At 51.7% G+C, this 20,026-nt stretch overlaps 1 protein-coding gene across 7 annotated transcripts in view; it reads right to left on the bottom strand.

The window, feature by feature from the left end:
* The window catches only part of LOC127388546 (mucosa-associated lymphoid tissue lymphoma translocation protein 1 homolog), a 28,934-nt gene extending 9,255 nt beyond the window's left edge, over positions 1-19,679 (bottom strand). For 3 of the 7 annotated variants that reach the window (XR_007890400.1, XM_051628165.1, XM_051628166.1), the window contains exons 1-13: positions 19,578-19,679; positions 18,966-19,060; positions 18,571-18,689; positions 18,095-18,248; positions 17,295-17,473; positions 15,807-15,903; positions 13,737-13,763; positions 12,760-12,963; positions 6,724-6,901; positions 2,476-2,550; positions 2,086-2,213; positions 1,308-1,439; positions 1,007-1,158 (exon numbers count right to left, since the gene is read on the bottom strand). Coding sequence is in view for 6 of the 7 variants with exons in the window: in XM_051628165.1 (XP_051484125.1) it covers positions 1,007-1,158; positions 1,308-1,439; positions 2,086-2,213; positions 2,476-2,550; positions 6,724-6,901; positions 12,760-12,963; positions 13,737-13,763; positions 15,807-15,903; positions 17,295-17,473; positions 18,095-18,248; positions 18,571-18,689; positions 18,966-18,975 (1,455 nt within the window). In the remaining variant the exon portion in view is untranslated. Of the gene's footprint in view, positions 1-1,006; positions 1,159-1,307; positions 1,440-2,085; positions 2,214-2,475; positions 2,551-6,723; positions 6,902-12,759; positions 12,964-13,736; positions 13,764-15,806; positions 15,904-17,294; positions 17,474-17,869; positions 18,249-18,570; positions 18,690-18,965; positions 19,061-19,577 lie in introns of those variants that run through there. The other 4 variants (XM_051628167.1, XM_051628168.1, XM_051628170.1 and 1 more) reach the window with 4 other exon arrangements.
* Between the last annotated feature and the right edge of the window lie 347 nt (positions 19,680-20,026).

Genomic DNA, 20,026 nt, shown 5'->3' with positions numbered 1-20,026 from the left:
CCACTGGAGGTCAGTATGAGCTAGCATCACCATGAAGCAGGAGAAGAATGGGGATCCTACCACTCTGGTTCTTCTGGGTTCCCCTTTTCGGTCTCCCCAGTCCCTCTTGAACTAGCTCCAGATGCAGGAGCAAGCAGGTGGGTCCCTGTTTCCCCACAGCTGCTGGAGTGGGGTGGATGCACACAAACATGGGCAGGCATATGCACACGCACAGGATTTTCATGCATGGTCAGGGAGCTCACGAGGGAAAACGCTGATCCGGCTTGGCACTGGGCAGGACCAGGCTGTGAACCTCCTGCTGGATGAACCTCTCTGCAACAGCGACCACCAGGTACTTATGGGCAGCCACAAGGGCTAAAAAATCCACTACAATCACACTATGCTTCAGTAGAAGGGCTGGAGAAAATGAAGAAGACTGTTAGCAAATAGGAGCAGCAAATCAAATCCTTACACCACCAGAAAAGATCACACTAGGCAAGTGGTAGGTTGGGAAAGGTGTGACAGAGGGTGCAAGGAAGCTGGTACAGCTCAACTGGGACAAGTACAGGAGGATATATTGTTACATAAAGATACATCACTAGCACAGCAGGCTGAGAAGGTATTAATCAAAAAGCCAGATCTGCTTCCAAGCACAGAAAACTGAAAGGCTCTTAATGCCAACTGGATTAAATGCAGTAATTTAAACAGGTAGGCCAGAAATTGGTCTGAAGAGTAACTAGATAAAGGCATCAAAACTGGCACCAAATCCATGTTATGATGCAGTAGGAGCAAGGCAAGCAGTCTGCAGGGCACTAAGATGTGGAAGGAGACCCACAGAAGTGTTTGCAGAGAGGATTATTTACACCAGAGGTAGCAAAGAAAGCGATCTCCTTCCATGTGGGTTCAGCTTTTCCCAGCCCTCAGGACCCCTCAGGCTTCCCATAATTCTCCTCCTTCCTCTGCCCTGGGGAAAGGAGCTCAGCAGGGATGGAAGGGAAGGAGACCAGCATCTCTGCCTGAGACTCACGCTGGGCTGGCAGAGCAGGAGACAGGCGTCAGTGATGTGGGCTGGTGGTTGCCACAGCTTGGCGCCGATGGACATCACGTTGGAGAAGAGCCAGAGGAAGCGGAGCTCCACCCGCGCCCCGCAGGGGAAGGTCACCATTTCACTCACTGGCTCTGGAAGGGAAAGTCCAGCAGGGTCAGTGCTTGCTGGCCCTCAGCTCCTCAGGGGGTCCCACCAAGACTGGTGTCCCTGAGGGACACAGAGACCCCTGGCCCCCTTCTTCCCCACACCTGGTTGCCCTCCGGTGCCCTGCATGGCTCACCGCGGCTGCGTCCCCAGTGCTCAGCAGCTGCTCCCAGGGGACAGATGGGGTCAGTCAGGGACCGGGCTTCCTTCAGAGTGTGTTTGATCTCCATTACCTGCTTCCCAGTGACCAAGGGATCCCGGCCAATGTCTGGGAAAGAGATTTTGGAGGCACAAGGGTCACTCCAGGTTCCTTATTTATCACCCTGCCTCTCAGACCATCCATGAACATAGAATCCCAGAAACAGAATCGTTTTGGTTGGACAAGACCACTGAGATCATCAAGTCCAACTGTTAACCCAGCCCTGCCAAGGCCACCACTAAACCATGTCCCTCAGCACCACATCTACATGGCTTTGAAATCCCTCCAGGGATGCTGACTCCACCACTGCCCTGGGCAGCCTGTGTCAGGGCCTGAGAACCCTTTTGGGGATGAAAGTGTTCCTAATATCCAGTCTAAACCTCCCTTGGCACAACTTGAGGCATTTCCTCTTGTCCTATCACTTGTTACTCAGGAAAAAACACTGATCCCTCCCTCGCTCCAGCCTCCTCTCAGGCAGTTGCAGAGTGAGAAAATCTCCCCTCAGCCCCCTTTTCTCCAGGCCGAACACCTCCAGTTTCCTCAGCTGCTCCTCATAAACTTGTGCTCCAGCCCATTCCCCAGCTGCCCTTCTGCTGCCAGGTTACTAAAGGCTTGCTCAGGGCATGGCCTGCAATTTCGTTTCTAGGGATGGCTGGGACAGGGTGGTGTGGAGCCAGCTGATATCTGCTGAAGTGGTTTCTAGCTCATTCCTTACCTTCTAACACATCTTCCAGCATGTGTGTAACCTTCTTGTCCTGCAGAATATGTTTCTTCAGATATTTCATGAAGATCCCAGAGCTGAATTCCCCATCCTGCAACTCATAGGCTTCTGCATCTTCACTCCTGCAAGAGGAAGCACTTGTCCTCACCTTTCTGTGACAGAACAAAGCCCTGGGGGTGACTCAGGGCTTGCCAACCCATGCAGACTGTTGGCTAAGTCTGAACTAGCTCCTCATGCAATGGCACAATGTGCTTGGTTCCGGCCCAAGAGAGGGTGGGAAAGGCATGGGATGGGAAAAAGAGCCACCACACATGAAGGGATACGAGGAGACAGAGCCAGGATTTAGGCCTGTGTTATGGTGTGGGGATGGCCAAGTGCACTTACGTTGCGTAGCCATAGACGGTGTTGCCCCAGGGTGCCAGTGGCTGTACCTGGGAGAGGGCACACTCTGGGTTATACCTGGAAGAGAAGACAAAGCTATGAGTCCAGCAGCACGTGCCTGAAGCAGAAAGAGCCTGTGTGCTCCACCAAATCCATCTCCTACGGACTGCAATAAGATGAGCCCTCATGTCACATACAACCATCCGTGTTACTTGGGCAGCAAAAGAAACTAGAGTAAGGAGTCTTACAAAGAACCCAGACCATGAGAAAAATAGGGCCAGCTTTGACCTCTCTGCACCGGTGAGCTGCTCCCTGCCCTGAAAGAGAGCCTGAAGCTATGGGTGCAACCATGCCTCCTCTCTCCTGAGGCTGGTCTGTCACACATCCAGGCAGCAGCACAGTGCAGAGCACATCCAGGTTCACTGTGGCCCAAGCGACAGCTGTCCCCAAAGGGGATGTGATGTGCACACTGCATGACTTGGGCTCAACTGCCTTTCCCAAGGGTCTGTGGTGCCCCACTGCTCCATTCCAGACCATGCACACACCTTCTGCCCCAGGACATCAAAGCATGCTAGAGCTGATCCACCTCTAGGTCTCATTTAGAGGTGGGATCAAGGACACACACCCAGATCTCAAAGCCCAAAGTGAGCACTGACGCTGTTATTTCCAAGATCAGGTAGATCTGGGGTGACAGTCCTAGTTCCACCAAAAAAGACTTAATGGTCGAGCTTTGTCCATCAAACCACAGCCGGACTGAACAACATGGGGAATGGCTGCCTCCAGTTTACACCAGTGACTTGGAGCTGTTCCCAGTCACAGAGGGATAGGAGCCAAGCACAGAGGCAGCATTACCCAAGTGTTCTTCAATTCCAGCCCAGTTTCCTGGGGCTAAAGCTGGTACACTAAGGAGAGCAGAAGGGATGGTTGTAACACCAGCAGCCAGCACGCTCCCTACTAATGGTGGAGTAGTCTGAAGGTGTTCAATGGCACCATTCATCTGGATTGTGCAAGTTTTCCAAAGAACAGAAAATGTGGAAAAAAAGATAGGCCTCTAAATCTGAACACTGAGCAGAGAGTTTATGGGCCCAACAGCTGCTCCTGAATGAATGCCTAAATCTGGGATTCCAGGTCTAAGGTGAAATGAGACATGAGATCCCCCCTGCTGGGGACACCCACCTGAGTCTGAGCAAACATGAGTTGATGCCAACCTTTTGTGATGGCACCAACAGGAATCCACAGCTCTGATAAGGCTGCAGCTGCACACCATGGAAACCTTGGCTGTGGTCCCCTGCCCCAGCAGAAGACAAGCTTCAGCAGGGGCATTTCCAGATCACAACTCAACACATGGAGAGGAGGTGACAGCACTCCATCCTGCTTCGGGCCTCAAAAAGTCTCATTTATGCAGCACACTTCATGCAACCCAGTTCTAACCTGCATCCCAGATAGGAAATGGTGTCCTTCTGTCCTAAGTGACACACGCTAGAAACCCCCATAAATCAGGGAATTCCTGGAAGAGGCAGTCACATCCACCCAAAATCAGCACATAATGTATGAGGTTCCACATAGCCTCCACAGTCCTGGCTCCTTCTCTGCTGAAGCTGAACATCTGCTACCACTTGGCAAAGGAGGATGCTTTTCTCAACCCTTTGGCATTTCTGATGCCAACATATGGGGTGAAGAGCAGCTCTGGGTGAGATCTTTCTTGGCTCCTCCTGGTTCAGGCACAGCTGAGATCACAGCACCAGTCTAACCAATAGGGCACTGGGAAAAGAGGCCCTAGGAGCCCTGGTTTAAGGAGTGGTGTAAACACACACAACTATGAAATCCAAACTCATTGCTGAGATAAAGTGGTGACTTCTAAAGGAAAATTAGCTCAGGAGAGAGCTCCTACAGCAACCCCACGTAAGCTCCAGGATAACATCCACTGTGTTTGCTGTGGGAAAGAGAAGGAAAGAAGTAAGGAAAGAAGTGTGAGGCCTGAGCAGGCTGGGGGTGAGAGAAAAACAGCCACACAGCTATGCCTGAATGTCACAGCAGATCTCACAAAGAACCTTTTGCCAAAGCAAGGGATCCTGGTGGACAGCAAGGTATCCATGGGACAGCAATGTGCCCTTCTGGCCAAGAGAGCCAATAGCATCTTGGGATGCATTAAGAACAGTGTGGCCAGCAGGTCAGGAGAGGTTCTCCTCCCCCTCTACTCTTACCCTTGTAAGACCACATCTGGAGGGTTGTACCCAGTTCTGGGCTCCCCAGTTCCAGAGGGACAGGGATCTGCTGGAAAGAGTCCAGTGGAGGCTACAGGGATGATGAAGGGACTGGAACATCTGTCATATGAGGAAAGGCTGAGAGACCCTGGGCTGTTTAGTCTGGAGAAGAGAAGACTGAGGGGGAACCTTATTAATGTCCATAAATATCTGAAGGGTGGGTGTCAAGAACGGGCCAGTCTCTGTTCAGTGGTGATAGGATGAGGGGAAACAGCACCAAGTGACAACACAGGAAGTTCCACCTCAACATGAGGAGAAACTTCTTGGCTGTGAGGGTGACAGAGCCCTGGGACAGGCTGCCCAGAGAGGTTGTGGAGTCTCCTTCTCTGGAGGCTTCCAAGACCTGTCTGGACACGCTCCTATGTGATCTGCCCTGGGTGTTCCTGCTGCAGCAGGGGGGCTGGACTTGATGATCTTCAGAGGTCCCTTCCAATCCCTATGATTCTAAGACACTATGATTAAGGCTGCTCTGAACACAGAAACCACAGCTGACACCACAGAGGAGACATCAGCCCAAAAGCTATTTTATAGACTGTCAGCAGTGGCATCAGTTAACCCCTGTGCAGCCTCCACACTGCCTCTACATCACACTCTGCTCTTGGATGGGCCACCAGCAGCCCAAAGGCACCTCCATCGGTGGAACCACAAGAGCCACAGGCTCCTGTTTGGCTGCAAGCCACCCCCCACCTGGTATTGTGGTGGACAGAGCCACAAAGTGCCAAGGGACACTGGGAGGTGACTTGACCTACCCTCTGCAGCAGCAAGGAGAAGGAGGGGGATGGTTCACTCGGGGGCATTCATGGACAGCAAGCTCCAGCCATGGTCCCAGCTCAGAACTGTGGCAGCAGGATGAGTCCCAGCACAGTCAGCTAGTAAGCTACTCAGAGTGAGCATTCCTACCTCTGCAGCAAAAAGGCATCAAAGGTTTAACATCTTTTGAGGGACTGGCAGCTCTTTCAGAGCAACAACATCAAAATCTCCGTCATCTTTCTGCTTCTTAGTGCAGGAACCACAGAAGGAAGAACGAGACTTTCTTTACTTGCCCTCTAGGTGTTCTCTGACCTGTAAATCTGCCTCAGGAAACCAAAAAAAAAAAACTAATGGCAGCTTCTACTGGAACAGTCAACCTACCTCCTACCTCTGCTGAAAATGAGCAACTAGTAATTTTCTTGCAGTACTCAAGCTGCAGGATGGAGATCTGCAGGCAAAGAGAGGATGATGGGCTTTTCAAGGAGGGAAAAAGCTGATCCCTGACCTCAGCAGCAGGCTGGGTCATGTATTTAATGACATGACCGCTTCAGAAGCATTTATGGCCACGTAAAACCAAGTAGCACAGCTTAAAATATTTTCCCCATCATGCTGCACTCTTCTCACTGAGATGTTCAGAAAAATGCAGCCAGGAGTCGAGAGATGAGCTGAACACTCCTAGCCTGAGCACATGGGCAACATGTGCCATGAAAACATGAGGTCAGTGAGATGGGTGCCACAGGCTGCCAGGTTGGGTGGATCAGTGCAGGGGGTTGAAACACAGAAAGACAAACCCTGTGCTGTGCTTCAGCCAACAACTGATGCCAGGACCGAGCCAAACCCTCTGCAGGCTTTAGCTAACTCACTCTCATAGTCTCGATCTGCCAGGCTTCCTCATCTCAAAAAATCAAGGGAGGATCTCCAGCCCCTTCTCTCCAGCAGATCTTAGGCTGGATCTGATGCTCTCTGCAGCTAACCCATGACTGGCTGGACTTCCCAGGAGATCCTGCAAGACCTGACAGTCTTGCTGATTTTATGACACACCTTGATAACCTTTGACAGAGGCCTGGGCTCAGCAGCACAACAGGGGATGTGCACTCAGCAGTCCACACCAAAACCCCATGTGGTTGTGCAGAAGCTCACTGCTGAAGCAGGGCTGAGGCTAGAAGCTGTTTCTCCTGACTCCTCTCAACACCATGTTCTGCCCATCCTGGGTGAGGAATGGGGAAGAGCACCCTACCACTTCCTGCAGGTGTCCAGCAGGACGAGGTTCAGGGCTGTCTGCTGCTGCTGCATCTTCTGGAGGATCCTCTGCACGCTGATGCAGTTTTCAGGGGTATAGGGTTGTGGAGCGTCAACAGGGACCATGTAGTTCCTCCCCAGATGTTCGTACCCATGACCAGCATAGTAGAATATAGCTGGGAACAGAGAGAGGAGAGGATGAGTCACAATGTGAACTTTCAGGTCTGCAACCAGTCCCCCACAGCCATGTCCCACCTCCTGTCCGGAAAGGATAGTGGTGCAGGTCTAACCTAGACCAGTGGCACCTATGAAACCTATGGAGCTATGCTGACCTCACAATGTTCAGTCTCTTCCCTTCAGCAGAGTTGGAAGCAGCCCTGAGAGGCTCTCCTGTACTTGTGGTTTCCAGCTCCATTTGTCAGGAGAGTCCAACATCACAGGGCCTATACATTTCCATAACTGTCTGCACTACCACACCCCAGCTCAGCATCAGCCATGCTGAATGCGACCTCTACACCAAGTTCTGCACCAAGGTTTGGTTAATCCTCAGCTCTTTGCAAGAACATGACAATAAAGTATTTTGCCACGATGAAAAATGCATTAACAGCCTTTTAAATTATAAGCTACTCAGCTTCCTAGTTTTGGAGAAGAAACTAGCAATGGTGATGGGAAACACTTTCCAGCTTTCAAAGGTCTGCCTGTATTTACACACCTACAAGCTGGTGAAAAATAAGACAGAGAGAGGCCAGTTTTTCATATGTCCAGACAGTGTGGGCCACATGCTTCAACAATCTCAGACACCAGCCCTGCAAGGTGGGGGAGGAATCACTTCCACTGGTGTGGGTGGCAAGACCAACACCCAACAAAAAAATTGGTTTCAAGTTTTTTCTCTTAAGCATGTGAAGCTTTAAAATTACTTTCCCTTCACAAGAGAGTGCAACATGGTGACAAGCAGTTTGAAAAGCCAGCACTGAAGAACTCTGCACGGCCCAAGCTGGTGCTTTTCTCCAGCTCCTGTGTTTGGTGAAGGGCTTTCATTCTGCACAGGGATCCCACTGTGGGCTGCAGCTTCCTGAAGGGAAGTGGCTGGGACCCCTTTCCAGCATGGACACAACTGCTTGGGGCATGCTGATGTAAGCCAACTTGGGGAACTGTAACGGGTTAAAAATAGGTCTGTGAGGTGACACCAAAAGTTGCACTACTGCAGCTGAGGAACAGTGAAGAATGAGAGATCAGAAATGGGAACAAGTGGCTAAGAGGCAGAAGCTGGAAAAATTCTTGTCAAGTTGGTTGCCAAAGCCCTTGGTTTGTTGAGTAACCTTCTCTCTATGTTCCCTCCACTGTTCCTGCATGACACTCACTTTGATCTGTGATGCTGCAATGGATGCAGTGAATGGAGCAGGAGCTGAAGGACTGCAAGCATGATCTCATCATATAGGGGATGGAAAGCATGATCTCATCAATAAAAAAGGCCTCAATTCACCTTTGGTTTCTATTCTCAGGGGTCAATGGAAAGTTACTCACATAGCTGTTTTCACAGCCCACATTTCACAGATGCCCACAAGGTTTAGATTCCTCATCTTGAGGATCACCAACCAGACACAGCAGGCTCTGATTTGCAGAAGTTTTAAACTTTCATAATGTGCAAATCAAAGCCACAAAAACCCTCCCTAGGGCTACAAAAGAATCTAAAATGGGAGGCCTTCTGGAAAAATGGGATGCAGGCAATTCAGGTTTAGCCCCTTAAGTCACTGAGCACTGATGGTTTTCATCCCTCTGCCTCCCTTCCTGCAGGTGATGCCATCCAGACACCATCATCAGTGCTCGGCAAAAAACATCATGTCACAGAAAAAGCCAGAAAGAATCATTCAATTATTAAAACTTTTGAGGTCTTGCACCCTGAATGCACCACCAAGTGCTCCCTGCACTATCTTAAACCACAAAAACTTGAGTTCAAAAAAAAAAAAAAGATGCGAGTTTCACAACAGCCGAGAGGCTTTGCAAACCTCTCCTGGGCTTAATCTCTCCTCCTGAACAGGAAAGTCTGAAGAAGGAAAGTTTTTTTTTTATTCCCAGCTAACATTTCAATGCTCTTCCCACATCTCATGAGTCAAAACTGCTGATTACAGACAACTGCCTGAGAACCAAATTAAAAAGGGGAAGCTCCAGGCACTGCTTATAATACAGGAAATGTCACCATGCAGCTTAATTAAAGCATGATGACACTAGTCATCACTCACAACTTTCTGCCCCCACTGCACTGCTGACATTATTTTTTTGACTCAGGACTTTATAGGACACTCGAAATAACATTCAGGGCAATTCCTCATTTGCCTGAGGGCTGCATAATAAGACCATACAGGGGTTGTTTGCAGTCTTCAAAATTATCTGCAACTTTTCTAAGAGGAGATCTGGAGCCAAAGAAGCCACCACCTCCATATGGTGAATTAGAGAAGACTTAGAGAAGCCTTTGGATCACCCTGAACGTGCAGTCATAAGATGTCCCTGTTCCTGAACCCAAAACCTGTATTTGTATGACAAAACTCAGAGAAGGTTCATGAAGAAGCACAAAGCCCTGAACAGGGACAGGTAACCCCAGGCAGCATTTTGGCTGGGGCTGAGCACTGGTTGAGCAGCAAGTCTGGAGATAAGGGCCTGGGATCACAGCAGTTACCATACTGCAGATGAGCCAGCACTGACTGGGCACAGTTACTCTAGGAGATGCAGGACCGCTAGGGAAGCTGTCACTGCTCTCCTTGGCCTCACATAGACCCCACTCAGATCCTGTGTCCAGTTTTAGGGACCTCAGTCCAAGAGGAAGGTGAATAAGCTGGAGAAAGGCCAGCAATGGCTACCAAGATGTTGGGGTACACGGGCTGCGAAAAGAGGGGGAAGGAGCTGGGCTGGGATTCTCTGAAGATGTGGAGGTGAAGGTCTAACAACAGCCTAGAGTTCCTGGAGGGGCAGTTACAGAGACAACAAAGCCCAACTCTCCTTGTTGTTGTGGACCACAGAACATGGGACAATGAGCATCAACCCATACAGGGTCGTGTTTGACAGGAGGAAAGACTTCCCTGAAGGGTGATGCAACCCTGGGATGGGCAGGTGGAGAAGTGAGGGGCTCTGTGCCTGGAAGTGTTCAAGATCTGATAAGGAGAGCCACAACCAACCCCAGCCTTGGGTTGATGATTCCCAGGTCCCTTCCCACCAACCCCTGTAGATGTGTAAATCAGACAGGTCAGTAAGGGCATGCAAGGGAGGGTCAGCCATCCAGAGAGCCCCACAATAAGGAAGAGGTCTGGGGAGGTCAGACATGTCTTTTTCAGCTCTTATCAGCTTTCTAAAGCTAAATAAAACTCTTGAAGCAACAAGCACCTCGCTCAAACACTAATCCATGTGGCTATGTCCTCTCTCCTGACCTGCACCAGCAGAAAGATGCATGAATGCCTCAGCCATGGGAGTTAAACTTCAGGAGACAGCTAGTCTCACTTCCCAAGAATGGTGTGTCTGTGATACACCAGCCTGCCACTTCAGTCCAGTGACAGCCCTTCAGTAGTCACTCCTCTCCTTCAAGCTCTGGGCTTTGCTCCATACATCTACACACAGATCTTGTGACTTCAGTCATGGTGGCTGCTACACAGGAGATGGCACCTCCAGGTTCCCTGAGCAAGGAAAAACAGGTAGAAGCACCAGGATGCCTCTGTGCAGGTGCATGTCTGAGACACCTATGTACAGGATCAGCTATGACAGGCACCTTTGGGGTCTCTGAAGTTTGACAGGCTGCCAAGGTGTTCCTGGAGCTGCTGTCTCACCATTATCTTCCACATGCATATTAGTTATGTGAATCCTAAACCTTTCAGGCAGTTCTAGGTGTTTATCTTGGAGCTGGTGCCTTGAAAACTTGATACATAGGGTTTAGGAGTTGTTAGCTTCTTCTAAATACACATTTTTATTAACAAGACAAGTTAATTTCAATTATTTGTACTTTACCTGGTTCTTTTATTTTTATGTAAGAAAAACATGTTTGGTTTGGTGGGGTTTTTTTGTACCAGGGGTGGCTCCCCTAAGAATCTGAGAAGTTCCCCCTGCTCCAAAACCAAGGAACCATTAGAGGGACAATAGATGCACCTCTGCCATTAAAATACAGAAGAACTGATATAACACCTGAGCAGAGGAGCACTTAAAGGAGAAGAGCTGTGCAGGAGAAAGCAGAGTGCTGCTAGTGGTTTGGGAGGAAGAAGGGGAAGAAGGTGCCCAAGCAGAAGTTTCCCTGCAATCCATGGCAAGATGGCAGCTGTGCCCCTGCACTCATGGAGGAACGTGGTGGAACATTCCCTGAAGGCACCAGGAGGGGGGCACTTGGCCACTGGACTTGGATTTTGCTGCCAGTGGACTCGGATGATGCAGCTGTGGAAGCCCCCGGGCAGGGGAGGTGCCTGTTCCCGAAGCCCCGTGACTCTGCGGGCAGCGCTGGAGCAGCTCCGGGGCTGGTGGGAAGGGCTGATGGAGCAGAGGTTGGTGGAGGACTCTCTGCGATGGGAGGGATCCCGTAGGGAAGCAGGGCAGGACTGTGAGGAATCCACTCGTGCTGCTGGGATCAGCCTGTGCTGGGGTTCACTGTCTCCAAAGAATAGTAGACCACTCAGCTTAGAAAGCTGTAAAGAAAACTACCACCCTGAACAGGCAGTGCCTAACAAACACTTGAGGCTTACCAAGGTTCAGTAACTCCGCTGCTAATGCTTTCCCTGCCAGTGCACAAAATCAATTTTGCCAGGAAGGATCAGTGGCCAAGAATGCAGAAAAGCACTAGAAGTTTAAATAAGGTATGACAGCACAAAAAGTTTGTATATCCATATCTTTTTTTTCTTTGATGCTTATAAAAACAAGGGAAGAACCATGGACAAAAAGATATCTGATCCTCATGGGCTATGGACAGAGGGCAGGAACGGCAGTACTGTGAGAAAAGCACAGCAGCTCCCCAGGAATGACTCTGGCCTGCAAGAGGAGGCAACACCTGAGATGCAAGGGGATTGCAGAGAGCAACCACAAAAGGAAGCTGCAAGTGAATTCACAGGAATATGCTGCCATCAGATGATGTGCTTGGCTGGAGCAATGACACCTGTGTACTGCCCTTCCCTGCCAGATCAGCCTCCACAAGTGAGTCAGTGCTTCCTGGAACGAGGTGGCTTTGCAGCATTTCACTTGTGACCATGTCCCTGTCCATTGCACAACCTCCAAACCTCATGCCAAGTGCTGAACTGGCCTGTGCTGACTTGAGCTGCCTGAGTGCCCTGGTACACCATGCAGCAGTCAAGGCAAGCCTCCCACTAGGGTTTGAATGCTAAAACATCTGCCTGGTGTTTTCAGGATATCCATCAGAACCTCAGAAACCCCAAAGAAGCTACTTTCACCACCCAATCTGAACACTTGCTTTAAGAGCCACAAGATCTGCTGGTTGGTTTTGTATTTGAGGAACTCTTCCTGCTGAGGACAGCATGTGACAAGCTCAAAGCCCAACGTCAAAGCCATCTGCAGCTGGGAATGTGCTTCTGCAAAAAGGCTGTCAGAGGCTCAAATTAGACCATCAGGAAAGAGAAACAAGGAAATCGTGACTGGCTGTAGCAGCCAAAGCTCAAAAGGAACTCCTCTCCTTGCAAAGAAGCATGGTGGGGACAACTGATGGTCAAACTTCTCAATCTTTCTTTTAAGGAAAAGACAAGACTTTCTCCCATTTGCAGTCAGAACCACTGGGACCCCAAAACCTCAGCATGAGACCATGCTGTCAGAGATGAGTTATGTGATGGAGAAACACCTACTTTAAATGCTTGCAACCTGGCCAAAACTGAACAGCATTTACTTTAGGACTTGTGCCAAGACTGGCACTGCTGCAGACTGTGGTACAGGGCTCCTCTGCCCCCCTTTAAGGAAAACTTAATTTCTTCTTCTTTAATTCAACAGCTGGTTGGAAAAATTGCCAAATTCCTACTCCTCCCTGGCATCAACCACTGCTACCAACTTACTGGCTTTGCCTTACCATAGACTCCCTTCTCCAGGAGCTGCAGGAACCGACTGACTGCTGTTACCATCTCAGCCTTGTTCAGGTCCAGAAGGGAGACCACCTGGAAGCCCAGCTTCTCCAGAAGACAACTCAGCTCAAACACATCCTTGACAGGAGCCATCAGGTTGGGATGATGCTGGTAGCGGTTGTTGCCCACTAAAAGAGCTACCTTGCCTGTAGCTGATGGAAACACCAAGAAGCAAAGCTGTAAAAGCTCAGCAGGAGGCAAGGTCTCACCTCCTTTGGCTGAGTGAGGACACAGGAAAACTTCTTTCATCTAGGCAGGAAGGATAAACCCTGTGCTGCTGCAAGCCTGAAGCACCCTGCAGAAAGCCATCAGCTTTCTGAAAATGGACAGAATACACAAACCATCATTTTGAAAGACTTGAAAAGTTTTCCTTTGAGAAGCCAAATCCCATGAGTGCAGGAGGATCCATGCACCTGCCCTACTGGGACCACAGGTCTCATAAGCCAGTTGTGTCTGGGAGGGGGAGGCACTGAGCCAGGCTGAGAGGTCCTTACAGAGAAACCCTGGGCTGCTGCTTTCATTTTTATCTCCACCTTCCACTGCAGAAAAACCAGATTTATGGCACTCAGCAGTGGTGGGAGCAAGGAGCTATGCCCTGCTCCGAGGAGGTATTTCAAGGAAAGGAAACAGTGTCATGTGAACAACACTTTTAAACACATTTGGCAGGCATGGAGGTCAAGACTGGGTTACTCCTTTGGAATAATCTTAGTCTGCTTGCTGAGACTGATCAGGCCTTGGCAGGGGATGTGACTCATCCTGTGTCTTGCAGCTCTGACACGTCTTCATACCCATGACAATGTGGGCATAAAGGCTTGAAGCAGTCTCCACAAGAAAAGCACTGCTATGCCCTATCCTTCCCTCCACCCTGGAGCCTGGTTTTAATTAAGGTAGTAATTGCTTGGAAAGGAAAGATAACAGTACTCACCAAAAAACTTTTCAGACTGACAGGTACCTGGAAAAGAAGAGCAAAGTGATAAGCCCTGTGCCCAGCACCCAGTGCTAGTTCTCATCTCAGGTCTGAAACCTGCTCCAACATCCCCCAGCAAAGCTGGATCAAACACCAGGGAGCACCTGCAGAAGCAACACCTCTTGGACAAATTCTTCATTGCCTGCTTGCTAACCTTAAATACACCGGTCTGGTGATTTTGGAAGGATTTATGAAATCCTGAGTGGTTGGGAAGCAAAGCTTGGAGTCGGGGCAGGCCAGGGGAAGGAAGGCCAGCATGGCAGCTTGTACCCATCAGCAGGTCTGTGCTGCTTGTTCCAGCCCCTCCTGGGCTGCTGCACTTCCCAAGATGACTTGCCTGCTCCCTCGCTGCAGCGAAAGCAAACAAAACACAATGACCCAAGGTCAACACGAGCTTAAAACCAGAGAGCTTCTCCCCATGAGCAGTCAATGCAGAGGAAGCTGAGTGTTTGCTTTTGATTGCAATAGTATTCCCAGAGCCTTTCACCACCCTGCTTTGCCCTCCTCTATCTTTTAGCAGTTCCGGATCACAAATGCCACCCCAAATGTGACTCACTTTCACGAGCTCCATAAGCTCCCCTGTCCAAGCACTCCTAGCCTCTAAAAATCATCCTTATGCTAACAGCTCCGGGTTTTCCTCTTTAGGTGAAAAAGGATAATAAAAAACAACCCAGCCCAGGAGAAAACCCTAAAGCCTTATAGGTTCCAAAAGAAGAAATCAAGGGTGTGTTTTTAATTGCTTAAATCTCAACAGTCTGGAAGACCTTTAGCACCTGAACCAGTGCTGCTAATGCTCCAGCAAGATTATCAGAACAAGCCCATTCATCCTCTTCTGCCTCTGACAGAGCTGCCTGTTACTTGTTAAAGCTACTCAGTCATAACACTTTGAATGCAATGTAATCCTGTGCCCCTTCTCACTGCCTGTCTGCCCGCCCCCCCCAGGTGCTGTTTTGCCAGCTGTGAGGAGGTAGGCAGAACGCTCTCTGGCTATATACAACTAATTTGCACTCTGGAGCAATTTTAAAGCCAGCCTAAAAGGCAAGATTGAGAAGCTTATGGCACAGAAAAATCTCTAGATGGAGTAAAGAGCCAGCAAAGCTAGCCAGTGCTATTCCTGTCCCAGCAGGGCAAAGGCAGAGAGCCAAAGCAGCTGTCACATGGAACATGGAGCACACCCAAGGCTCTGGGGACCCATCTCCTCTCTGGGATCCATCAGCTCATGCTGCATCAGGACTGGGCTGCCAGCCCGAGGGACCTGAACCTTCCTGAAATAAACACCATCCTTTCCAGCTCTAAGCATCTGAGCGCATTACTTCATCTCACCAAGGCTGCAAATGAGCTTTAGCAAAGGATCCTGCTATGATTTGGCCAGGGAGCTGTTAAACCAGCACCTCAGCAAGGCAAGAAAACTGCAATGAGCATCTGAGAGTGCTCAACCTGCTCTAATGCAGCAGGTTTCTGACAGCCTGCAGGGCCCAGCAGCATCCCTCACTGCACCACAGCCAACCCTGCTTTTGTTTTTTGTTTTTTTCTTTTAGACACCACTTCCCTCGCTACCCCCAAGCCCTGTCATCAAGGAATCCTGTTTTTCAGGGGGTGATGGGTGCCTGCACTGGCCGCTCGGCAGGGCTTGCACAGCTCTGACATCACTGCATCCAGTACATGTGTGAAACTGCTCCCATGACAGCTCCCACAGGACTGCCAGAACACACCAGCTTCCCTACACAGCCCTGTGCTCTGAAGTGTCTTACCTCTGGCTCCCCACAGAAGCAGCACTTCAAACTGATAGCCTTTCTTTTTGTTAATAAAAGCAAGCAAGATCTGGCCAAGCCAGAGCCACGAATCCTACTTCTAGTCTCATGGCTTGGAGCCCAGCTTCCCTGCTGAGATGGAACCACAGGGCCAGCACTGGGCTCCTTGCTCCCCGGGAGCTTTCAGGCAAAAGCATTAATTTCCTGTCTGCCCTCTAATTACTTTTCATGCTAGAAGGGGACTGCAGCAAAGCAGAGGTGGGGTGGCCCTGCTCACCTATGTGAACATCCACAGCGTTGGTCCAGTGCTCTCCGTGCCTATTGGAGGCACAGCAGAGGTACGTGCCGGAGTCACTGACCTTTGCATGGGTGATCTAGACAGATCAAAAGTAAATGACGTTATTTATGGTCAAAGTTTGTGGTCCCCTGCTGGTATCTGTCAAAGGCACTCGTGTTCCTGCAATGAAATATCTTTTTTCCTGCTGTTTCCTTATGTCACAAAGCTAAGAGACTTCCCACAATTTCTGTCTTTCTAAGAAGTTTATTTAGGCTACGTGCTAAGCTCTGCTGCTGACCCCAGCTTCTCGAGTGCAAGAATCCTCTGCCCAAATGCCTTCCCTTCTTTCTCCAGCAGCCCCAAGCCCTGTGTCATAGCCATACTATGCCCCAGGAGCCACAGCGGGAGGACAGTGTGTGGTCAACATCAGAAGGTCGCCTGTTTTTCCTCTTAGGCAACATTTTCTAGATTTCTGATCACACCCATTGCTCTCTTCTGGAAAGTTTTCAACTCTTACCCCTCCCTCTTGACATTGGACAAGAATCATTGCATTACTGGTTGGTGAGAGCTTCTGTGGTTCTACAGACCAGGCTCCTGCTTGGAGAGGAACTAAAGCCACCACAACCTCCAAGGACAGAGATCTTGCTGCCTTTCTGGTTTCAGTGCAGCACCACCCACCTTCAAATGAAGATCCTCTTCCTAATTGCCAGTCTGAGCTTCTCTGTGAAAAGTGCAATCTGAGGCCACTGTCCCCTATAACATCACCTATCACTACTGAGAAGAGACTGGATCTCTTCTTCTTCATTACCCTTCACGTGATGCCCCAGAAAAAAATCTTTCTTGCATCAAGGAGACAGCACTCATTTACATTCAGCTAGTGACCCAAGACCGTTTGCTGCCTCCCTGACATTTTCCTGTTGGGACTAAGCACTTTTCCTTCTAGCCCTCCTGCAGGCAGACAGCACTCCTGCAGCTCCACCACTCCACAGTCCCCTGTGCAGATATACAATAGCTGTTGTTGTGTCACTGCTGCAAAAAGGCACAGGAGATGTGCTGAGAGCCCTTGAGGCATCTATGAATGGGTTACTTTTTAGAGAAGCATCCACAGCTTTGAAAGGAGCCCATCAAATGTATTCCCTCTTCACCCAGAGTCCTTCACTCAGCTATCAAAGAACTCAGCTGCTCTCTCACAGCCCTGCAAGGCAGCAGGGAGAGCTGAGCACCAGGCTGCTGCTTCTCAAGGGCTGGTGAGAAGAGGACAGGCAAGGAGAGACTGCTTCCTGCTAGCATTCACCTCATCACACAGATCAAAGTACACCCAAGACAAGGCAGGCTTAAGGACTGCCACCTGTCACATCCAGAATGACAAACCCACTATTTTCAGCAGTCTCTCCAAGGCCTCTGAGGCTCTTCCACATCCACCAACAAGCTTCTCCCATCACCCACCTCAGCAGTCAATGTTTCTCAACTACTCCAAGGCAATATTACCCAGAGTTTTTTTTTCTTCTGGTGTTCCAGCAGGTTGCCATTCCGGTACCACTGGTAGCTAGGTGCTGGGACTCCCATTGCAGCACACTGGAGCTGTAGCAGCTTCCCCACCTCCACCCACTGCTCGGTAGGGTTGAGGATGATGACTGGTTCTCCTTGCCACAGCCGAGGGGGCAATCCTGTGAAGCAGCAACACAGAACTGAGCCTCCCTCCACAAGGACAGAACACTACAGTCATTTTTTTCCCCTGTAGAGGACTCTGTACTGCCAGGAAAGCATGCTTCTTCTACCCACGCCCAAGAGCTGCCATCCCACAGCATATCATCACTGCACCTTTCTGCAACACCCACGATAGTAAGTGGCAAAGCAAAGTCCTGCCTCTGGCTTCCCAAACCTGAAGCTTTCCCTTTCCTGACAAGGAAAGTCAACATACTGAGGTCAGCCACACCTGGAGTCATTTTTGCTAGTAGCCACATTGCCTATTCCAGCCCCTCTGCCTCACACAAATGGGCAAACACCAGGAATAACTCTGGGAAACCCACAGCAAGTGATCAGCAGGAAGAGCAGGTACATACAGCTGTGGTTGGTGGGACCATGACAGGGAGCTGAACCATCTGGAGGATGGACGGAGAGGTCTGGGTTAGACCTGCAGGCTCACGTGGCTGGAACGATCCTTCTGTATTATGATTTTCAAGCTGGGAGGGGACACAGCCCTGGGAACCACAAACGATCACCACTGCAAGTGTGTGCGATGTCTGCACCAAGTACAAAATAGAAATAAAGCTAGAACGTGCTCGTACCTCTGGCAACACACGGATGGACCTCCACCTTGACCCAGTCAGAAAAGACGACATTTCTGTAGAGGTCATTGATTCTGCAGGTGTAGAGTTGTGTCTGCTGTGCAGTGATGGGCAAGTCTGGCTTGGTGGCACCTGGAATCTGCTGGCAAACAAGCTAAAGGGAAAACATAGGTGGTGGGCAGCAAGTCCCCCCTCATCACTGGTAGTAGAAGGCACCACTAGGCCCCTCATGTGCAGGAAAACTGAAAATTCCTGGTTTCCTCCTCTCCTCCAGCTGCAGGGATGCAGAAGGAGCTTTCCATTGCGCAACCCCTCCCAGCACCTGCAGAAGCCCATGGCATGCACATACACCCTCTCACCCTCTCCTTCTAGCCTCCTGGCTTCCACCAGGTCTGCCCACAGAGGACAAGCTCCATCACCCCAGAGAGGGACCAGTCTGGAGCTGCACCCAGCACTGCCCCTGCTCCCACCGTTACCTGGTGCTGACAAAACCACTGGTACTGAAGGGGGTTGTGGCCCTCGGCCCTGCACCGCAGGGTGAAGGAGTATCCCACCGGGACAGCGACGGACACCGGCTGCTCCGTGATCACAATGGCTGCGGAGAAAGGGGGCACGGGGGTGGAAACAACCTGCTGGGCACAACCCAGGAGTCCACTCCCAAGTGGTGGCCAGGCACACTGGGCTGCAAGAGGGGGCCCTCGGCACCCATGCCCAGAGGAAGGGAGGTTTGGAAAAGCAGGGATGCTCAGCTTCCCGTGCCCAGGGGATGCCGCGGCGCTTTTTGGGTGCTCTCTCGGGGCTCATAAGCAGGGGCGGCGGCACCTTGTGCGCTGCAGGCCAGGGGCCGGCCCGGGCCGGGCCCCCCGCTCACCTTCCTGCATCGCTGCGCCGGCCGCTGGTTCCCGGCCTCCGCGGCCGCCGGCCGAGCCCGCGGCTTCTCCTCTCCCGGGGAAGCAGCAGCAGCACCTAGAGCGGGCGGGACAGGAGCTCAGGGGCGGCTCGGGCTTTGCCGCCCGGCCTCTCACCCGGCGCAGGGCGGGCGGGCGCCGCGGCCTGCGGGGCGGGATCGGCGGGCCCCGGTGCGCCCGGCGGGCCCGTCCCGCGCCAGGCCGGGCCGCGGCCCCGCACTCACCCGCCGCCCGGGAAGGCCCCGGCGCCTCCGCGAGCCGGGCCCGCCCCGATCCCACCGCGGGGCCGCGCGGGGCGGTGCCAGGGCTGCCCCTCGGCCCGGCCGGCCTCGCTGCCCGCCCCGGGACGGCCTGACCTCCCCGCCCGCTCCCTCTCTCTTCTCCACGGATCTACTCCCCCCAAAGATTTTCTTACCCCTTCTTCCCCCGGATGGCCTCACCCCCTACTCCACAGGCATCCTGTCTGCCCACCCCACCGGTGTCCTCACTTCACCCTCACCACGACCCTTCTCTCCTCCCCGCCCCCTGCCCACACCGCCCCGCCCCTCGCACCCGCTCCCCGTGTCTCCCCTCACCTCTCTCCTGGGGGCCTCAGCCCCAAAGCTCATGGTGGAGCCACAGCTCTGCTCTGCCTGCTCCGCCAGCTGGGGAGGAACCCTGCCGGGCTGCTTCCTCCGAGAAATCCCCGCCGCGGGGCTGGGCAGGGCGGCGGGCCCGCCCGGGGTTGCACAAGCGCGGCTGGGACGGGGCAGCCCCGGGGCGGCAGGGCCAGGGCCCGGCACCGCCGCGCTGGGCTTTCATTCACAACGTGTGGGCGAGTACGGTCAGATGCGTTAAACCAGAACTCAGCCCCTTTCAAGCGGCACGAGGGTGATGCAGAAAGAGGCTGGGGGTCTGTGAAATGGCAAGGATGGAGGATGAACATGGAGCAGGGCAGGGAATGTGACACAAAGCCAGAGGGGAAGTGCCAGATCTGGGTTTCAGGACTTGGGGGACCCCACTGAAGGGTTCCCTGCCCCAGGGT

Source organism: Apus apus, chromosome 10 (assembly GCF_020740795.1).
Source record: "Apus apus isolate bApuApu2 chromosome 10, bApuApu2.pri.cur, whole genome shotgun sequence".
In the NCBI taxonomy this organism is placed as follows: domain Eukaryota; kingdom Metazoa; phylum Chordata; class Aves; order Apodiformes; family Apodidae; genus Apus; species Apus apus.
Note: the sequence above shows the minus strand (reverse complement) of the source record. Positions and strands in the feature narration are given on the sequence as shown.